At 35.9% G+C, this 14891-nt stretch overlaps 1 protein-coding gene across 2 annotated transcripts in view; it reads right to left on the bottom strand.

The window, feature by feature from the left end:
• Positions 1-14891, bottom strand: part of WNK1 (WNK lysine deficient protein kinase 1) — a 168635-nt gene that overhangs the window by 93157 nt on the left and 60587 nt on the right. For both annotated transcript variants that reach the window (XM_044678808.1, XM_044678807.1), the window contains exon 2: positions 8689-8861. In XM_044678808.1, coding sequence (XP_044534743.1) covers positions 8689-8861 — 173 coding nt within the window. The remainder of the gene's footprint in view (positions 1-8688; positions 8862-14891) is intronic.

The raw sequence follows: 14891 nt of genomic DNA, 5'->3' as shown, positions 1-14891 counted from the left end.
ATGAAAACATCTTTGAGTCCAGTGTTTGAACAAACCAAGGAAAATTACCAAAAGGAAGAACTAGTTATTCACTTAACAGGTATTGGGAAAACGGAAACAAGCAGTTTGATAGTAATTAAGCTAAGAAAAATTTCCCCTACCATGTACCACAGAAAGCTCCAACTGGATTCATGACCCAAATATAAAAGGACATATCTTAAAAAGAAAAAAAAAATAGATCACCAAAGGACATACTTGTCAGAACTACAGCTGGGGAAGAATTCTTAATTAAAGAAAGGATAGAACTGATCATAAAAGATAAACTAGACATTTTCAATTATACACAATTAAAGAATCATAATGTAGCTAAAGTACAAAATAAAGCTGAGGATTCGGGGTAAAATCTTTGCATCAATTTCTCTTAAAAGTATGATATTCAAGATGAAACTGGTAAACTGGCATAAATACATAAGATGAAAAGTAAGACAACAGATAGTCAAAGAAGAACAATTTTCTAAAGGTGAAAAAGAAGGTCCTCCAAAACTAATATGAGCTATATTAAGTAAAATACCTAAGATTTTACTTTCTATCCAAATGGGCAAAGATAATGAAAAGTGGCCATTATTAACATTGGAATGATTGTCCTAAGGTTAGACAATGCTGATGGAGTATGAACTTGATCCAATGACTCTTTAAAATAATTTAAAATTATGCAGGAAGTCAGTGAATTATTTATACCTGTTCACCTAGAAATTCCACTATCAAGCATTTACCACAAGAGGCAAAGGATAAAAAGATAATTCCCCAACTGTCAAAATATTTATCAGAACTTTTTGTGGTAGCTTAAAACCAGGAATAACAAAATCAATAAGCACATGAAAAAGTGTTCTAAACCTCTCATAATTAGAGAAATGCAAATCAAAATAATGCTGTGGTACCACCTCATACCTAGCAGATTGATCAACATGATGATAAAGGAAAACAATAGATGTTGGAGGGGTTGTGGCAAAATCAGGACACTAATGCATTGCTGGTAGAGTTGTGAATTAATCTAGTCATTCTGGAAGGCACTATGGAATTATGCACAAAGGGTTTTAAAAGAATGCATACTCTTTGATCCAGCAATAACACTATTAGGTTTTTTAGACCCCAAAGAGATAAAAAGGAAAAATACTTGTATCAAAATACTCATAGCTGCACTCTTTGTGGTGGCAAAAAACTGGAAAATGAAGAGTTGACCCTTGATTGGGGAATGACTGAACAAATTGTGGTATATGATGGTGATGGAATACTATTGTGCTGTTAAGGATTGATGATCTGGAAGATTTCTATATGAACCGGGAGCACCTCGATGAACTGATGCAGAGTGAAATAAGTAGAACAAGGAAAACATTGTACACAGAAAGTAAAATATTGTGGAATAATCCAATGTAACGGACTTTGCTACTAGTGGCAATGCAACAAGCCAGGACACTCCTGAAGGACTTATAGGAAAGAATGCTATCCATATTGAGAGAAAGTACTATGGGAGTAGAAATACAAAAGCAAAACATATGACATCACTTATCACATGTATATATGGGTATGTGATTTGAGGTTTGGGATTTAAAAAATTGCTCTATAAGCAAAAATGAATAATATGGAAATAGGTATCAAGTGGTAACATTTGTACAATCAAGTGGAATTGTTTGTCGGCTCTGGGAGGGAACAGGGAACAGGGAAGGGAAAGAAAATGAATCATGTAAACAAAGAAAAATATTTTTTAAAAAATTAAAAAAGAAAGAATAAATAAAAGACAGGAATAAGTATGTACCCATTAATGATGAAATGGCTGAATAAACTGTGTGTATGGATGAAATAAAATTGAGAAGTATCCAATATGAATAACTCAAAGAAATCTGGGAAGATGTATATAAACTGATATAGCCTAAAGTAAAAAGGATTAAGAGAAATATACACATCTATCCATATATATCAATGTATACAAATATGCACACATATATATATACATATAAATGTGTATATGTATAAATATACGTGAGATTTTTTAAAAAAAGAATCAGTGGTAGCTGAACTCAGATTATAGCAATGATAAATCTTGGTCTCAGAAAACAGATAAAAAACACCATATGGTCCCCATCTTTATTTTAATTTCTATTGGAGCATTTTTTAATGTGGCTTGGATTTCTTTCTTAAAAACTGTAAAATCAAACCCAATTTTTTCTTCTTTTTTAAAAAATCTACTTAATAGATGATATGTATGATGGCTCATCAGTATCTCATAACTCAATATCCCTCAAACTGAAATCTTATCTGCTAAGTCCATGTTCACAAAGGTAGTTACATTTAACTAATTTTTACTAATTTTACTATTTTTCCTTTGATTCTTCTATCATCACGCATTCTCTCCCCACTCATTATTTACATTGCTACCACTCTAATTCAAACCCACATAAACTCTTAATTGAACTATTATAATATAGCCTCTGGAATTCTTTTTTTTCTTGAGGCCATGCTACAGAATGATGCTTTATGTATAGCTTTTATGTATGGGTAGTTGGTACAGTAGGTAAGAGTCCTGTCCCACCAACTTGGAATTAGGAAGATTTATTTGAGTTTAAATTTGGCCTCAGCCACTTACCAGTCACCTGTGTGACCCTGGGCAAGTCACAACTCTATTTGTCTCAGATTCTTCATTTATGAACCAGAGAAGAAAATGGCAAACCACTCCAATATCTTTGCCAAAAACACTTGAGATGTGGTCACAAAGGGTTGGATGTGACTGAAAATGACTGCATGACAAGAATTAGAACTCTTATCACATCTTTTTACTTGCCTCATTAGGCCAATTTTCAAGACTTTTCCATAAACTGATTGCAACTAACTTTTCCAGTCATAAAATATTTTTTGCATATTTGATGTTCCCAATTGCCACTTCCTGCATAGTGCCCATAATTTCTCCTTGAATAAGGTGGGTTAGGTGGGGGACAGAAGCTATAACTTTAGAGGGAATATTTTTTCACTTTTGTTCACTACATTTTCTGAAAAAAAGTTTCTGTCCAAATTCTGTTCGATTCACAGCCTCTAATCCAGAAGAAGGGGGCACATTTGAAGACAAATTCTCTCTATATATTCAGAGAAAATACATGATAAACACAAAACATATAATTTAGCCTCAGCTAAATAATGTTAAATATGCTTTTGAACTTACACTAGCCACTAGAGGGCTATCTTGCTATATGCTTTAATTCCCTTGTGCTTTCTTTACTTCTATCAAAGGAAAACACTTTAAGTTACAGTTTGGAATGCCAATTCACAATCAAATATGGCTAAGGTAATTCCTCTATCAACTCTCTACTCTTACCATTCCAATAAAATTCTCTTTAAATTAGTCCCAAATAACTTTGTAAGTCAAAGTAAAAATTTCTATTTCAAAACAGACAAAACACTTTGAAAATCTTCAAGTATTATTATTACAGGCAACTAGGTAGTGAAATGGATAGGGGGCTGGGCCTGCACTCAAGAAGAATTGAGCTAAAATCAAGACTGAGACACTTAGTCAATGTATGAGCCTGGACAAGTCATTAACCTTGGTCTGCTTCAGTTTACTCAACTGTAAAATGAAGTTGAAAACAGTATCTACCTTACAAGATTGTTGTGAGGATAAAATAAGTTAACGTTTAATAAATGCTTACCATACGTGAGGCACTGTAGAAAAAAGAGTCCCTACTCTCAGGCAACTCATATCTAAATGCAAGTGACTACATACAAATTAGCTACATACATGATGAATTTGAAATAACCAATAGAGGGAAGGGATGTAGAATTAATGGAGCTCAGAAAAGCCTTCTTGTAGCAGGTAGAATTTTTGCTGGGACTTGAAAGAAGATAGGGAAACCAAATGGGAGAGATGAAGAGAGATAGCAATGTCAATGGGTTGTAGGATTTGAGGATTAGGAGTATAAAGTGAAAACAGAATGGAAAAGGGGTTTGCTATAAAGGTTTGTTTGAATTGTTTGAATGCCATACAGAGTTATATATTTGATCCTAGATATGATAGATAGGGAGGCTGATGGAGTAGTGGGGCATAAGGTCAGACCTGAGTTTTATGAAGTATACCAATAACTGAGTGGAAGACAGACTAGAATGAGGCTAAACTTGAGGCAGAGTGACCAATTATCAAAGCAAATGCAATAATCTAGGCATAAGGTGATGAAAGCTTGCACCAAAGTGCTAGCATTATCAGGAGAAATGGAGGTGTATACAAGAAATAGATACAAATATAAATACACACGTAAAATTGACAGGCTTTCTCAACAAATTCGATACGAAGGGTGAACGAGAGTGAGGAAATTCAGGATGTGATTCTAGGAGAACTGAGAGACAGGATGGTAGTGTCCTTGGCAATAATAAAGAAGTGTAAAGATAAATTCGGAGGAATATGATAAATTCAGTTTTTGATATGCTGGATTTAAGACATCTATAGAACATACAGTTTGAGTGTCTGAAGGCAGCTGGAGTTTTAAGATTAGAGGTTAGGAGAAAGGCTGAGCTTGGACAAATAAATCTGAGAATATCTGTATAAAGAAACTATGGGATGATAAGATCATCAGGTGAAATAGTTTAGAAGAAGAAAAAATTGCTCAAGATGGTGCCCTGTTTGTTAGTAGACATGATCTGGATGAAGATCCTGCAAAGGAAGCTGAGGAGGAGGAATCTGAGAGGTAAGAGGAGAACCAGGAAACAATGAGGCCACAGACACTTAGAGAAAAGAAAGTATCACTCAGAAGATGATCAAAAATGTCAAAGCCTTAAGAGAGGTCAAGAAGGATAAAGACTGAAAAAAAAAGCTCATTAGATTTGGCAATTAAGAGATTGATAGTTACTTTGAAGAGAGAAGTTTCTGTTGAGTGTTGAAGTGGTAAGACAAACTGCAGAGTTAAAAAAGAATGAGAGAAGAGCAGCTAATGGTCTCATTAGATAGAGAGCCAGGTCTAGTGACAGAAGATCCTGGGTTCAAATTTGGCCTCAGACACACTTCCTGGCTGCGTGACACTGGGCAAGTTACTTAACTCCAACTGCCTAGCCCTTACTGTTCTTCTGCCTTAGAAAGAATACTTAGTATCAATTCTAAGATGGAGGGTAAGGGTTGATTTAAAAAAGGGAGAAGGAGGGAGGAGGAAAAAATGAGAGGAAAGGAAATGGAAGCATCTATTATAGAAAATCTTCGCAAAGAGGTTAGCCAGAAAAGGGAGGAAAGATACAGGATGACAGTTAGCAGGCAAGGATGGTTCCAAGAATGTTTCAGAGGATAAGAGAGACATGGACATATTTACAGACAGCAGTGAGTAGAGATGGAAAAATTGAAGGTAAGAGAGGGAATAATAAAGGGGGCAACTACTGGAGAAGATAGGATAGAATGGATTCATTTGTGCATGTAGAAGAGTATACCTTTGCAAGAAAGATAATTTAATTCTCATGTGAGACAAAGGTAAAAGAGAAAAGAGTGATGGAAGGCATTTTATTGATGTGAGATGAGGAAAAGAGAAGAGGGCCCTCTCAGCAAATGGTTTCAATCATAAAAATAAAATATGAGGCAAAATTCTCAGCTAAGAGGGTGAGTGGTTTTTGGTTGCTTGAGGTGGTAGTGGGAGAGAATGAAAAGGTTTAGAAGAGCCACTGTGTTGAGAGGGATAGTTAATTAAGGAGGCATAAAAGGATTGTCTAGTACTAGTGGGGGTCCAGTTGAGGTTATATAACATAGATTGGTAGTGGACTGAAGGAGTACAGCTTTGGAATTTTATCCAGACTTTTTTAGAATTATGCATGGAAGAGTAAATGTAGTTGATGGAGAGATCTAAGACTCTGGGGCTTGACGAGCTAAGATTAGTGACATGATAATGGACCAAGAGACTCAAGAAAAGAGGAATGTATAAGCTGGTTTACTAGGGGATCAAGATGGAGAAGAAAGGAGGTGTATAGTCAGTGTAGGGAGGATAGCCTCAGAACTGAGGGACTGCAGGTCATAGTATAGAAGAACAGACTGGAGTTGTAAGGCAAAGGGGAAGGTGTGAACAGATATAAGAATAAAATAGGTTAACAGGTTTTGACCAGATAAGAGATTTCAGGGTTTCTTAACATGGAACATGGATGTATTTTGTAGGTGATGGCAAAATGAAGGGTATGACCGTCCTTTTGTGTGGTTGAGGTAACAGTGGAAGAGTAGGTTGTACAAATAAATACAACTTTGGGGGCACAACCTCCCCTCAATTTCCTAAGTATAATATGTTGTGTAGATAGAATTAACTCTAGCCTATTCATAGTCAAAAATCTACCTACCCTAGGCTTAGAAATGATGTCACCCTCACCTTCCTTAGTTGGGAGGGGAGACGAGCTACCCACACGTGACAATAAGTGACAAATCAAGAACAAGGGACGGCCCTTTGGGCAGTCCAAATCAGTGTGGAGACTGCCATTTGTCCGCTTGAATTAGAGGTGGACCCCCAGGAAGTGACGAAAGACACTATCTCTTTAAGTTAGTTAGTTACTTCCTGTGGAGGCAGTTCCCACCCTGAACTTGGTGCTGAGGGACCTCCCTTGAGACCTCAGACAGCTTCTACTCTGTATTGTCACGTGGGTAAGTTAGGCTGACTTCCTTGGCCTACCTAGGCCGCTTCCAAACTCTGCCTTAAGCAGGGCTGCTGGGCCTTGTGGCTTGTAGCTTCATTTATTTAGCCTTTAAACCCTCTCTCTCGTCCAGGCACTAGCCTCTCCCTTTCTCTTTATTCCTATACTTTTACCTTCCTGATTGTAAATAAACTTGCCTCAACCCAATGCTGACTTGGATCTGATTTAATTACGGAATCAATCTGAACTGTTGATTCCTGGTGGCCACGTTTTAATTATATATCTATAAAATACCTAAATTTCCCTCTTACAATGTGAACCTTGCACAGAAATCGTTCTGAAAAAGATCCAGGAGTTTTACTTACTATGAGTAAGTAGAATGAAGTTGCAGCTGAAAAATATATAATTTTCATTTCATTAGAACAAGCATAGTGTCTAGAAGAGATATTCGTGAAAGTTATCTCACTGAGAATGTGAAAAATTGGGGCACTAATGTACTATTGGTGGAACTGTGAAATGATTCAACCATTCTAGAGAACAATTTGGAACTACAGCCAAAGCGATGTAAAACTGGATACATCTTTGACTCACCAATACCACTAGTGGGTCTCTATCCCAAAGAAACCCCTCAAAAAGGGAGAAATAACTATATGTACAAAAGTATTTATAACAGCTCTTGTTGTGGTGGCAAAGAAATGAAAATTGAGGAGATGCCCATCAATTGGGGAATGGCTAAATAAGCTGTGGTATACGATTATAGTGAAATACAAATGTATTATAAGAAATGATGAACAGGATGTTTTCAGAAAAACCTTGTAAGACTTACATGAGCTGATGCAAAGTGAAGTGAGCAGAACCAGAAGAATATTATACATAGTAACAACAATCATATGTGATGGCCAATTGTGAATAATTTAGCTATTCCCAAAAGAATACAATGATCCAAGATGATTCCAAAGGGCTTATTATAAAAAATGTAATCTACCTCCAGAGGAAGAACTGATGGGAATCTGAATGCAAATCAAAAGCATACTTTTAGGGGCAGCTGGGTAGCTCAGTGGATTGAGAGTCAGGCCTAGAGGCGGGAGGTCCTAGGTTCAAATCCGGCCTCAAACACTTCCCAGCTGTGTGACCCTGGGCAAGTCACTTGACCCCCATTGCCCACCCTTACCACTCCTCCACCTAGGAGTCAATACACAGAAGTTAAGGGTATAAAAATGTAAAACAACAACAACAACAAAAACCATAGGTGTAAAAGCATACTTTTTAAACTTATTGGGGGGAGGTGTCTGTGATTTATTTTACAACTTGGCTAATATGGAAATGACTGTACATGTATAATCTATATCAAATTGCTTGCCTGGGCTTCTTAAAGAGTGGAGAGGGGAGGAAGAAAATTCAGAACTCAAAAAAATTTTAAATGAATGTTAAAACTTGTTAAATCAAATTAAAAAAAAATAAAGCTACCTCATTGAAAGAGGGACTAGATTTCTTCTGTTTGGATCAATGGGTGGAAGTTGCAAAGAGGCAAACTTCAATTTGATATCGGGAAATACTTTCTAACCATCAAAGATATCCAAATAGTAGAATAGGCTCCCCAGTATAAGCCTATAAAAAACCTGGAAGCATTTTTTGTCTTAGTATCTCTCACAATGCCTGACACATAGTAAGTGGTGTTTAATAAATGATTATTTGCTAATTGATTGATTGGTAGATTCCTCTCACCTCAAGCTACAAGTAGAGTTCAAATAACTATGTATCAAGTATATTATAGTGGGGGTTCCATGTGAGTTTGGATATATTTGGGTAATCAAATCCAAATATTTAAGAACTCTTGTGATTAAAATACTATGATTGTGGGGGCAGCTGGGTAGTTCAGTGGATTGAGAGTCAGGCCTAGAGATGGGAGGTCCTAGGTTCAAATCCGGCCTCAGACACTTCCCAGCTGTGTGACCCTGGGCAAGTCACTTGACCCCCATTGCCCACCCTTACCACTCTTCCACCTAGGAGCCAATACACAGAGGTTAAGGGTTTAAAAAAAAATACCATGATTGTGTTCCTTCACAATGTTCTTATACTTACGTTTTTAGGGTTCCAGATGTCATAAGTTCAGTCACCAAAACAATACACTTCTTTCCCTTTACTGTAGACTCCCAAGAATCATAGAAACGGACAATATTTGGATGCTGAAGGCCTTTCAACATTTCAGCCTCCTCTTTAAATCTCTGCCGCTCTGACTTTGTCAACTTTCTATCCTGAAAAGTACATACATAAAATGTGGTTAAAATGTATTATAATTTTAATATGCGATGTTAAACCATAGTTTTGAATGACCTCTTCAGATAGAAAAGGACAATGTAACTCATCCAATAACATTTTCACTGACCATGACTGTTTTTTAGAGGTATTTTGTTAGTAAAACGAATTTATTAAAGTTTCAAGTCAATTCAACCTAAATATATTTTTTTTATGATTATCTAAAGTTTTCTGAAACCAAAGCCTTATAGTTTGTTTTCACTCCAAATTAAGTGATCCAGGACTCTCCTGCTTCTTTTTTTTCTGAGCAAACAAAATGTTCAAAATTCATTGATTTACTCTCCTTCCCTCTGCAAGCCAAAAGCATCCAAGTAAAATAAACTCACGACTACTTTTAATTTTTTTCTGATTCAAACATGTTTAGTATCTAGTATATTTAGCTCTTCACACATAAAAATGCTATGTGAAATACACACAATAGTTAAAAAAAAAACAAACTCCACTCTGGAACCCCACCTATATAAAATCTACCTAGTTTGTAGCAAAATAGTTAAGGATTATTTTAATAAAGTAAGGGAAAAGAAGAATCAGTTAAATGGTAAATTAGATTTTACTTAAGCTCTGTGCCTAGATAATACAAGACATTTCCTTACACTAACTTTTGCAATGACAAGTCAATAAATAAAATATGCATTTTATTAAATACCTATTATATCCCAGGAATTGAACCAAACAGCAAAGCATACAAAGATAAAAATAAAACCATCCCTGTACTCAAGGAATTTACATACAATTAGGAAAAAAATAAAATGTGCACGAGCAAAACATAAAATATGGAAGAACTAGAAAGCTTCAGGAATAGTTCAGTGAAAGAAAATCAGGAAAGGCCCATGTAGAAGACAGTACCTGAGTTTTAAAACTCAAGATTCTAAAGGGTCAAAGAGCATTACAGTGATGGAGGGCAGAGGGTGAAATGAGAGATAACCTGTACAAAGGTGTGAAGATGGGAGATGCAATGCCATATCTGAGGTATAAGAAGTAGGCTAGTTACAACTTGGCTGGCCTATGAAACATGTGAAGGGTTTTAAAGGGTATTTGATCAGCAAAAGTAGGTTGTAGTCAGATTGTAATTGGGCTTTAAATGACCAAGAGAGGAGTCTGGATTTGATCCTAGAGGCAACAGAGCAACTGGAGTTTTTTGAGCTGGGAAGTGCCAGTAAGACAAGTGCTTTAGGAATGTCACTTCAAAAGTTTGTATAGATGATATATAAGAGAAAGGAGGGATTCAAGGTAAGAACAAATGAGACTAGTATGCTAGTCCAGATTAGAAGCTATATGGATGAATTAGGACAAAGTGGCTATGTGAATAAAGAAAAACAAATGGATAAGGCAGGTTGTGTGGAAGCAGAGGGAAGAAACTTGACAAATGACTGGACATAATAATGAGGAAAATTTAAAAGAGTTGAGTATAATAACATTGATGTTGTGAACATGATGTTGTGAACAAAGATTACAAAAAAAATAGTAGCGACCTTGGGAGAAATAAGGAAACTCAGAAGAAGAGTAAATTTTGGAAGATAATGAGCTCTGCTTTAGACAAGTTGAATTATAGATATCTACTCAATATCCCATTTGAAATGCCTAATCAATGTTGCATGACTGGAGTTAGGTGATTAAAGCTAGATATAAAGATTTGGTAGTCATCTGTATAGAGATGAAAATTAAGCCTGTAAGAAATAATAAGATCACCACATGTAAGAATGTAGAGAGTGAAGAAAAGGAGAACTAGGATAGAGCCTTGGAGAATATAAACCAGAAAGTGGTAAAAGAATATAATTAAGAAAAACAAAGTAATGCCTAATAAGTAAAAAAATAAGTGTCAGCAAAGTAATTAGAATTAAGTAAAGACAGATTATTCACAAAAATGCAAAAACTTGGGAAAAAATACATATAGGACAAAGTAACATAAATCCTCGTTACAGAAGAAACTGAAAAAAAAGAAAAAAAACCCAAAACCAAGCCATTATGCTTAACATCTAGTTAGAGAAGATGAGAGTAAAACAGCAAATATTCCCTCAAATAGAAAAGGGTCAGAGGACTTCAGCATGGAGAAATTCCTAGCATTTTCAGGGAAAAAAATTTATCTAAAAAACTCTAATACAAAATTTTCAAACTTCAGAATTATAAAGGAAAAATATTCTCCACTGAGAAAGAATAAAGAAGTATAAAAATAAAGACTAGGTTTTAGCAGGTTATAATAAATCTGTTACTATTGATAGTTAAATGTGTATTAGAAAAAATAATAAGGTATAAAGTTAGAAATAATCCCATTACATGGTTAAAAGATTTTTGCAATGAACAAAGAATGCTAAAAATATATCTATACTTATTAATAAAAAGAAGTTTAAAAAACATAAGAAAGATCAGTCAGAAGTGGGGAAGGGGAAGACCAATCAGACAAAAAAACATTTCTTAAGCATTTACTTTGTGCTAGTACTGGGCTAAATTCAAGAGATTAACAAATAGAGGTAAAAAGATAGTTCCTGCTTGCTCTTGAAGTAATGGGAAGAGAAAGGATCAGGCTATCTCAAGAATAAAGCAATTTTTTAAAAAGAGGAATAGTCATAGGGTCAAAACTTCAGTGAATAAGAATATGGGTAGCTTAAAAAAAACTATTAACTTTAGTTAGTTTTAATGAAAATAAAATATTTAATTAAAAGGATCTAGATAATAACTAATTTATATTATTTTTAAAATAATTTCTTGATTTTTTTTATCACTGGAATTTCTCCCAACATCAACACATGTCTTCCCACATACAAAAGTTTCCTTAAAAAAAAGGGGGAAAATGCACAAATCAATACAATTTTAAAATATATGCAATTTTCTACACCTGTTGAACTCTCATTTCTACATAGAAGTGAATACCTAAAGGTAGGGATAAAGAACTTTCATATCTCTTCTTTAAAGCCATACTTGTTCCTTTACACTTTTGCAACCATAATTTTTTTGGAGTCAGTGGCTGTTGCTCTACTTACACTGTTGATATTGTTTTCTTGACGCTGCTTGCTTCACTCTGAATTATTTAAATCTTTCTGTGTTTCTCTATATTTATCATATGTGTTGTTTCTTACTGCCCAACAACAGATACCACAATTTATTTACCCAGTCCCCAATTAAAGGTGATATACTTTGTTTCCAATTCTCTGGTATCACAAAAAGTTTTGCTATAAATATTTTGGTGTATATGGGAACTTTCTTATCTACCTTGCTACTTCCTTGGGGTATAAGCTATCTAGCTAGTAAAGACAACTGTAGATCAAAAGGTATGAATATTTTAATCAGTTACCTTGCAAAACTATCATTTTTTCAGAATGGCTGTATTAATTCATAGCTCTGCTAACAATGCACTCATATGCCTATCTTCCCAGAAATGCTTCAACATTCAATAGACCACCTATTGTCACCTTTGCCAATTTACAGAGTTTGAGGTGAAACTTAAGGATTGTATTGATTTGTATATCCCTTATTAATAGTGATTTGGAGAACTCTTTCATATGGTTGTTCGTAGTTGGTAATTCTTTTGAAAATTTCTGTTCAGGGCCTTTTGATCATCTATCTATTGAGGAATGGATATCAGTTAACTATATAAAATGGAAATCAAATCCTAATCTAAGAAATATGTTACAAATATAGTTTCCCCATCAACCACTTCTCATTTTATTGTAGATAAATTAATTTTGTTTGTTTAGAAGCTTTTCAATATCATTACACAATAGTGAAGGGATTTGAACAGTAAATATTGAACAATTCTTCATTTACATGCACCAAACAATTCAACAAATTCAAAAGTTTGTCTACAAAGGTATAGACAAAAATAACAGCAGAGAATTTCTATTTCATTGACATAACCTAACAAGAATCCAAGGTCACTTTCATAGATGCCTCTATGAAGCATCAATCAATCAACAATTATGAAATACCTATTCTAAGTGCTAGATTTTAAAAAAATGCAAAAAGATAGTCCCTACCCTCAAGAAACTTATAATCTAATGGGGGAAAAAATAGATAAAAGAAAAAGAGGAAGGAATTAAGAGGGGTTGGGGCTCTCTGTAGAAGGCTAAATTTTAGTTTGGACTTTTAAGTTAGGCGAGGAGGTCAATAGTTTGAGTTAAGGAGAGAGTGTTCCCGGGATGAGAGGCACTCAGAGAAAATGCTAGAAGCTGAGAGTCTTATTTGTGGGATAGCCAGGAGACTAATGTCATTAAATCAAAGAATGTATGTTTGGGACTTGGGTATAAGAAGATGGAAAGGTAGAAGGGAGCTAAATTATGAAGGGATTTGAATTCCAAACAGAACATTGTGTATTTGTTCTTGGAGGCAAGAGGAAACCATTACTTTGTGTGTATGGGGGTAGGGATAGATGGAATGGGGGAGGAGGTAAGCGTGACATGCCTAGACTCGTGCTTCTTTAAAAATTTTTTTTTTAGTTCAAACCCTTACTGTGTATTGAAGAGTGGTAAGGGTAGGCAATGGGGGCTAAGTGACTTGCCCAGGGTCACACAGCTAGGAAGTGTCTGAGGTCACATTTGAACCCAGGACCTCTCAACTCTAGGCCTGGCTCTTAATCATTGAGCACCTCAGCTATTCTCTAGACCCATGCTTTAAGAAAATCATTTTATAGGTTGAATGGAGGATAGAATAGAGTGGGAAAAGAGGCAGACCCACTTGTTGATTATTATAATAATCAAAGGGTAAAGTGATAGAGGCCTGTTAAGAGTAGTAAACCACTAAGAATCATGATAGTATCAGAGGAGAGAAAGGAACATATTTGAAAGGTCTTGCTAAGGTAAGATTCTGCAAACCTTGGCAACAGCTTGGACATGGGGGGGGGGGGGGGGGATGGTGGTGGCAAGGTGAGAGATTGAGAAGAAATCAGGATGACTCCTAAGTTGTGAGCCTTGCTGACTGGGAGGATAGTGTTGCCCTCTAGGGTAACTGGGGGTGAGGGGAAGAAAGTTTAGAGGAAATAGGTTCCATTTGGGACATATGAAATTTAAGATGTTTTCTTGGACATCTAAATTGAGTGGGCAGAGACTTAAGATTAGAAGTTAGCAGAGAGACTGGAGATTGGGGTAAGGCAGGTAGATTTGAAAATGATCAGAATAGAGATGGTAAGTCTCCATGATAGCTGATGAGATCACCAAGTAGAAGAGAAGGTCCCAGGCAGGAGCTTCGTATCAAACTCACTGAGGAAGGAGTGATATGGGAGTCTGAAAACAACTGGTACCAGGATTTTGATTGGATGGTAATATATAAATAGCATCAAACTTAAAGTAAGTGAGGTTACTGAGTGACAGAGGAAAGAAGAGAACCTGGAAGTGGCAATGGGGAATAAGGAGTTCTAACACTCTCACATCGACTAGAGTTAAGGAGAATGAGTGAAAGTGCAGCCAGAATTAGGGCTGTCCAAGATGACTGTCTTCAGAGGAAAGCCAGGTTTGAATAAGAAGAGAAAAAGATTTAAGATGAAGACAAGTTTGTTGCCTAAAAATAGGCATTTCAGGGGCACAATGGAAGGGCTAGATGGAGTTAGAATGAGATTTTAGGAGTAGGGGTAGAGAGGTGTTGAGGGGAATTGGAGTGAAGAATCAGGTGTGGAACAGAGTTTGGATGATGACCAATAAGAATACCAAGTCATAGGAATTCTGAAGGGTATAACCAGATATGAGTGTTCATCATTGAGTAGAGGGCACCATTCCTCTACCCTCAAAGGGCAGGCACAGCAAGGGATGGGAGACATGAAGTTTCAGAGGTAAAGTTGTTCTTTGTACTGATAGGTCCTCCACATTCCATTTGGGACACCAAGCTAGCAGGAAATGAAAGATGCCTTGTGCTGGTACAAATGAAGTAGTTTTGATGTGAGGCAGAGAGAAAACTATGGGACCCTAGCAGCCTTTCCTCAGGAGATATGCTTTACCCAAGAGATGGAAAACTCAGGGAAACAGTATAACCAAGGTCTAAGTCAT

Source organism: Gracilinanus agilis, chromosome 5 (genome assembly GCF_016433145.1).
Source record: "Gracilinanus agilis isolate LMUSP501 chromosome 5, AgileGrace, whole genome shotgun sequence".
NCBI lineage: Eukaryota > Metazoa > Chordata > Mammalia > Didelphimorphia > Didelphidae > Gracilinanus > Gracilinanus agilis.
Note: the sequence above shows the minus strand (reverse complement) of the source record. Positions and strands in the feature narration are given on the sequence as shown.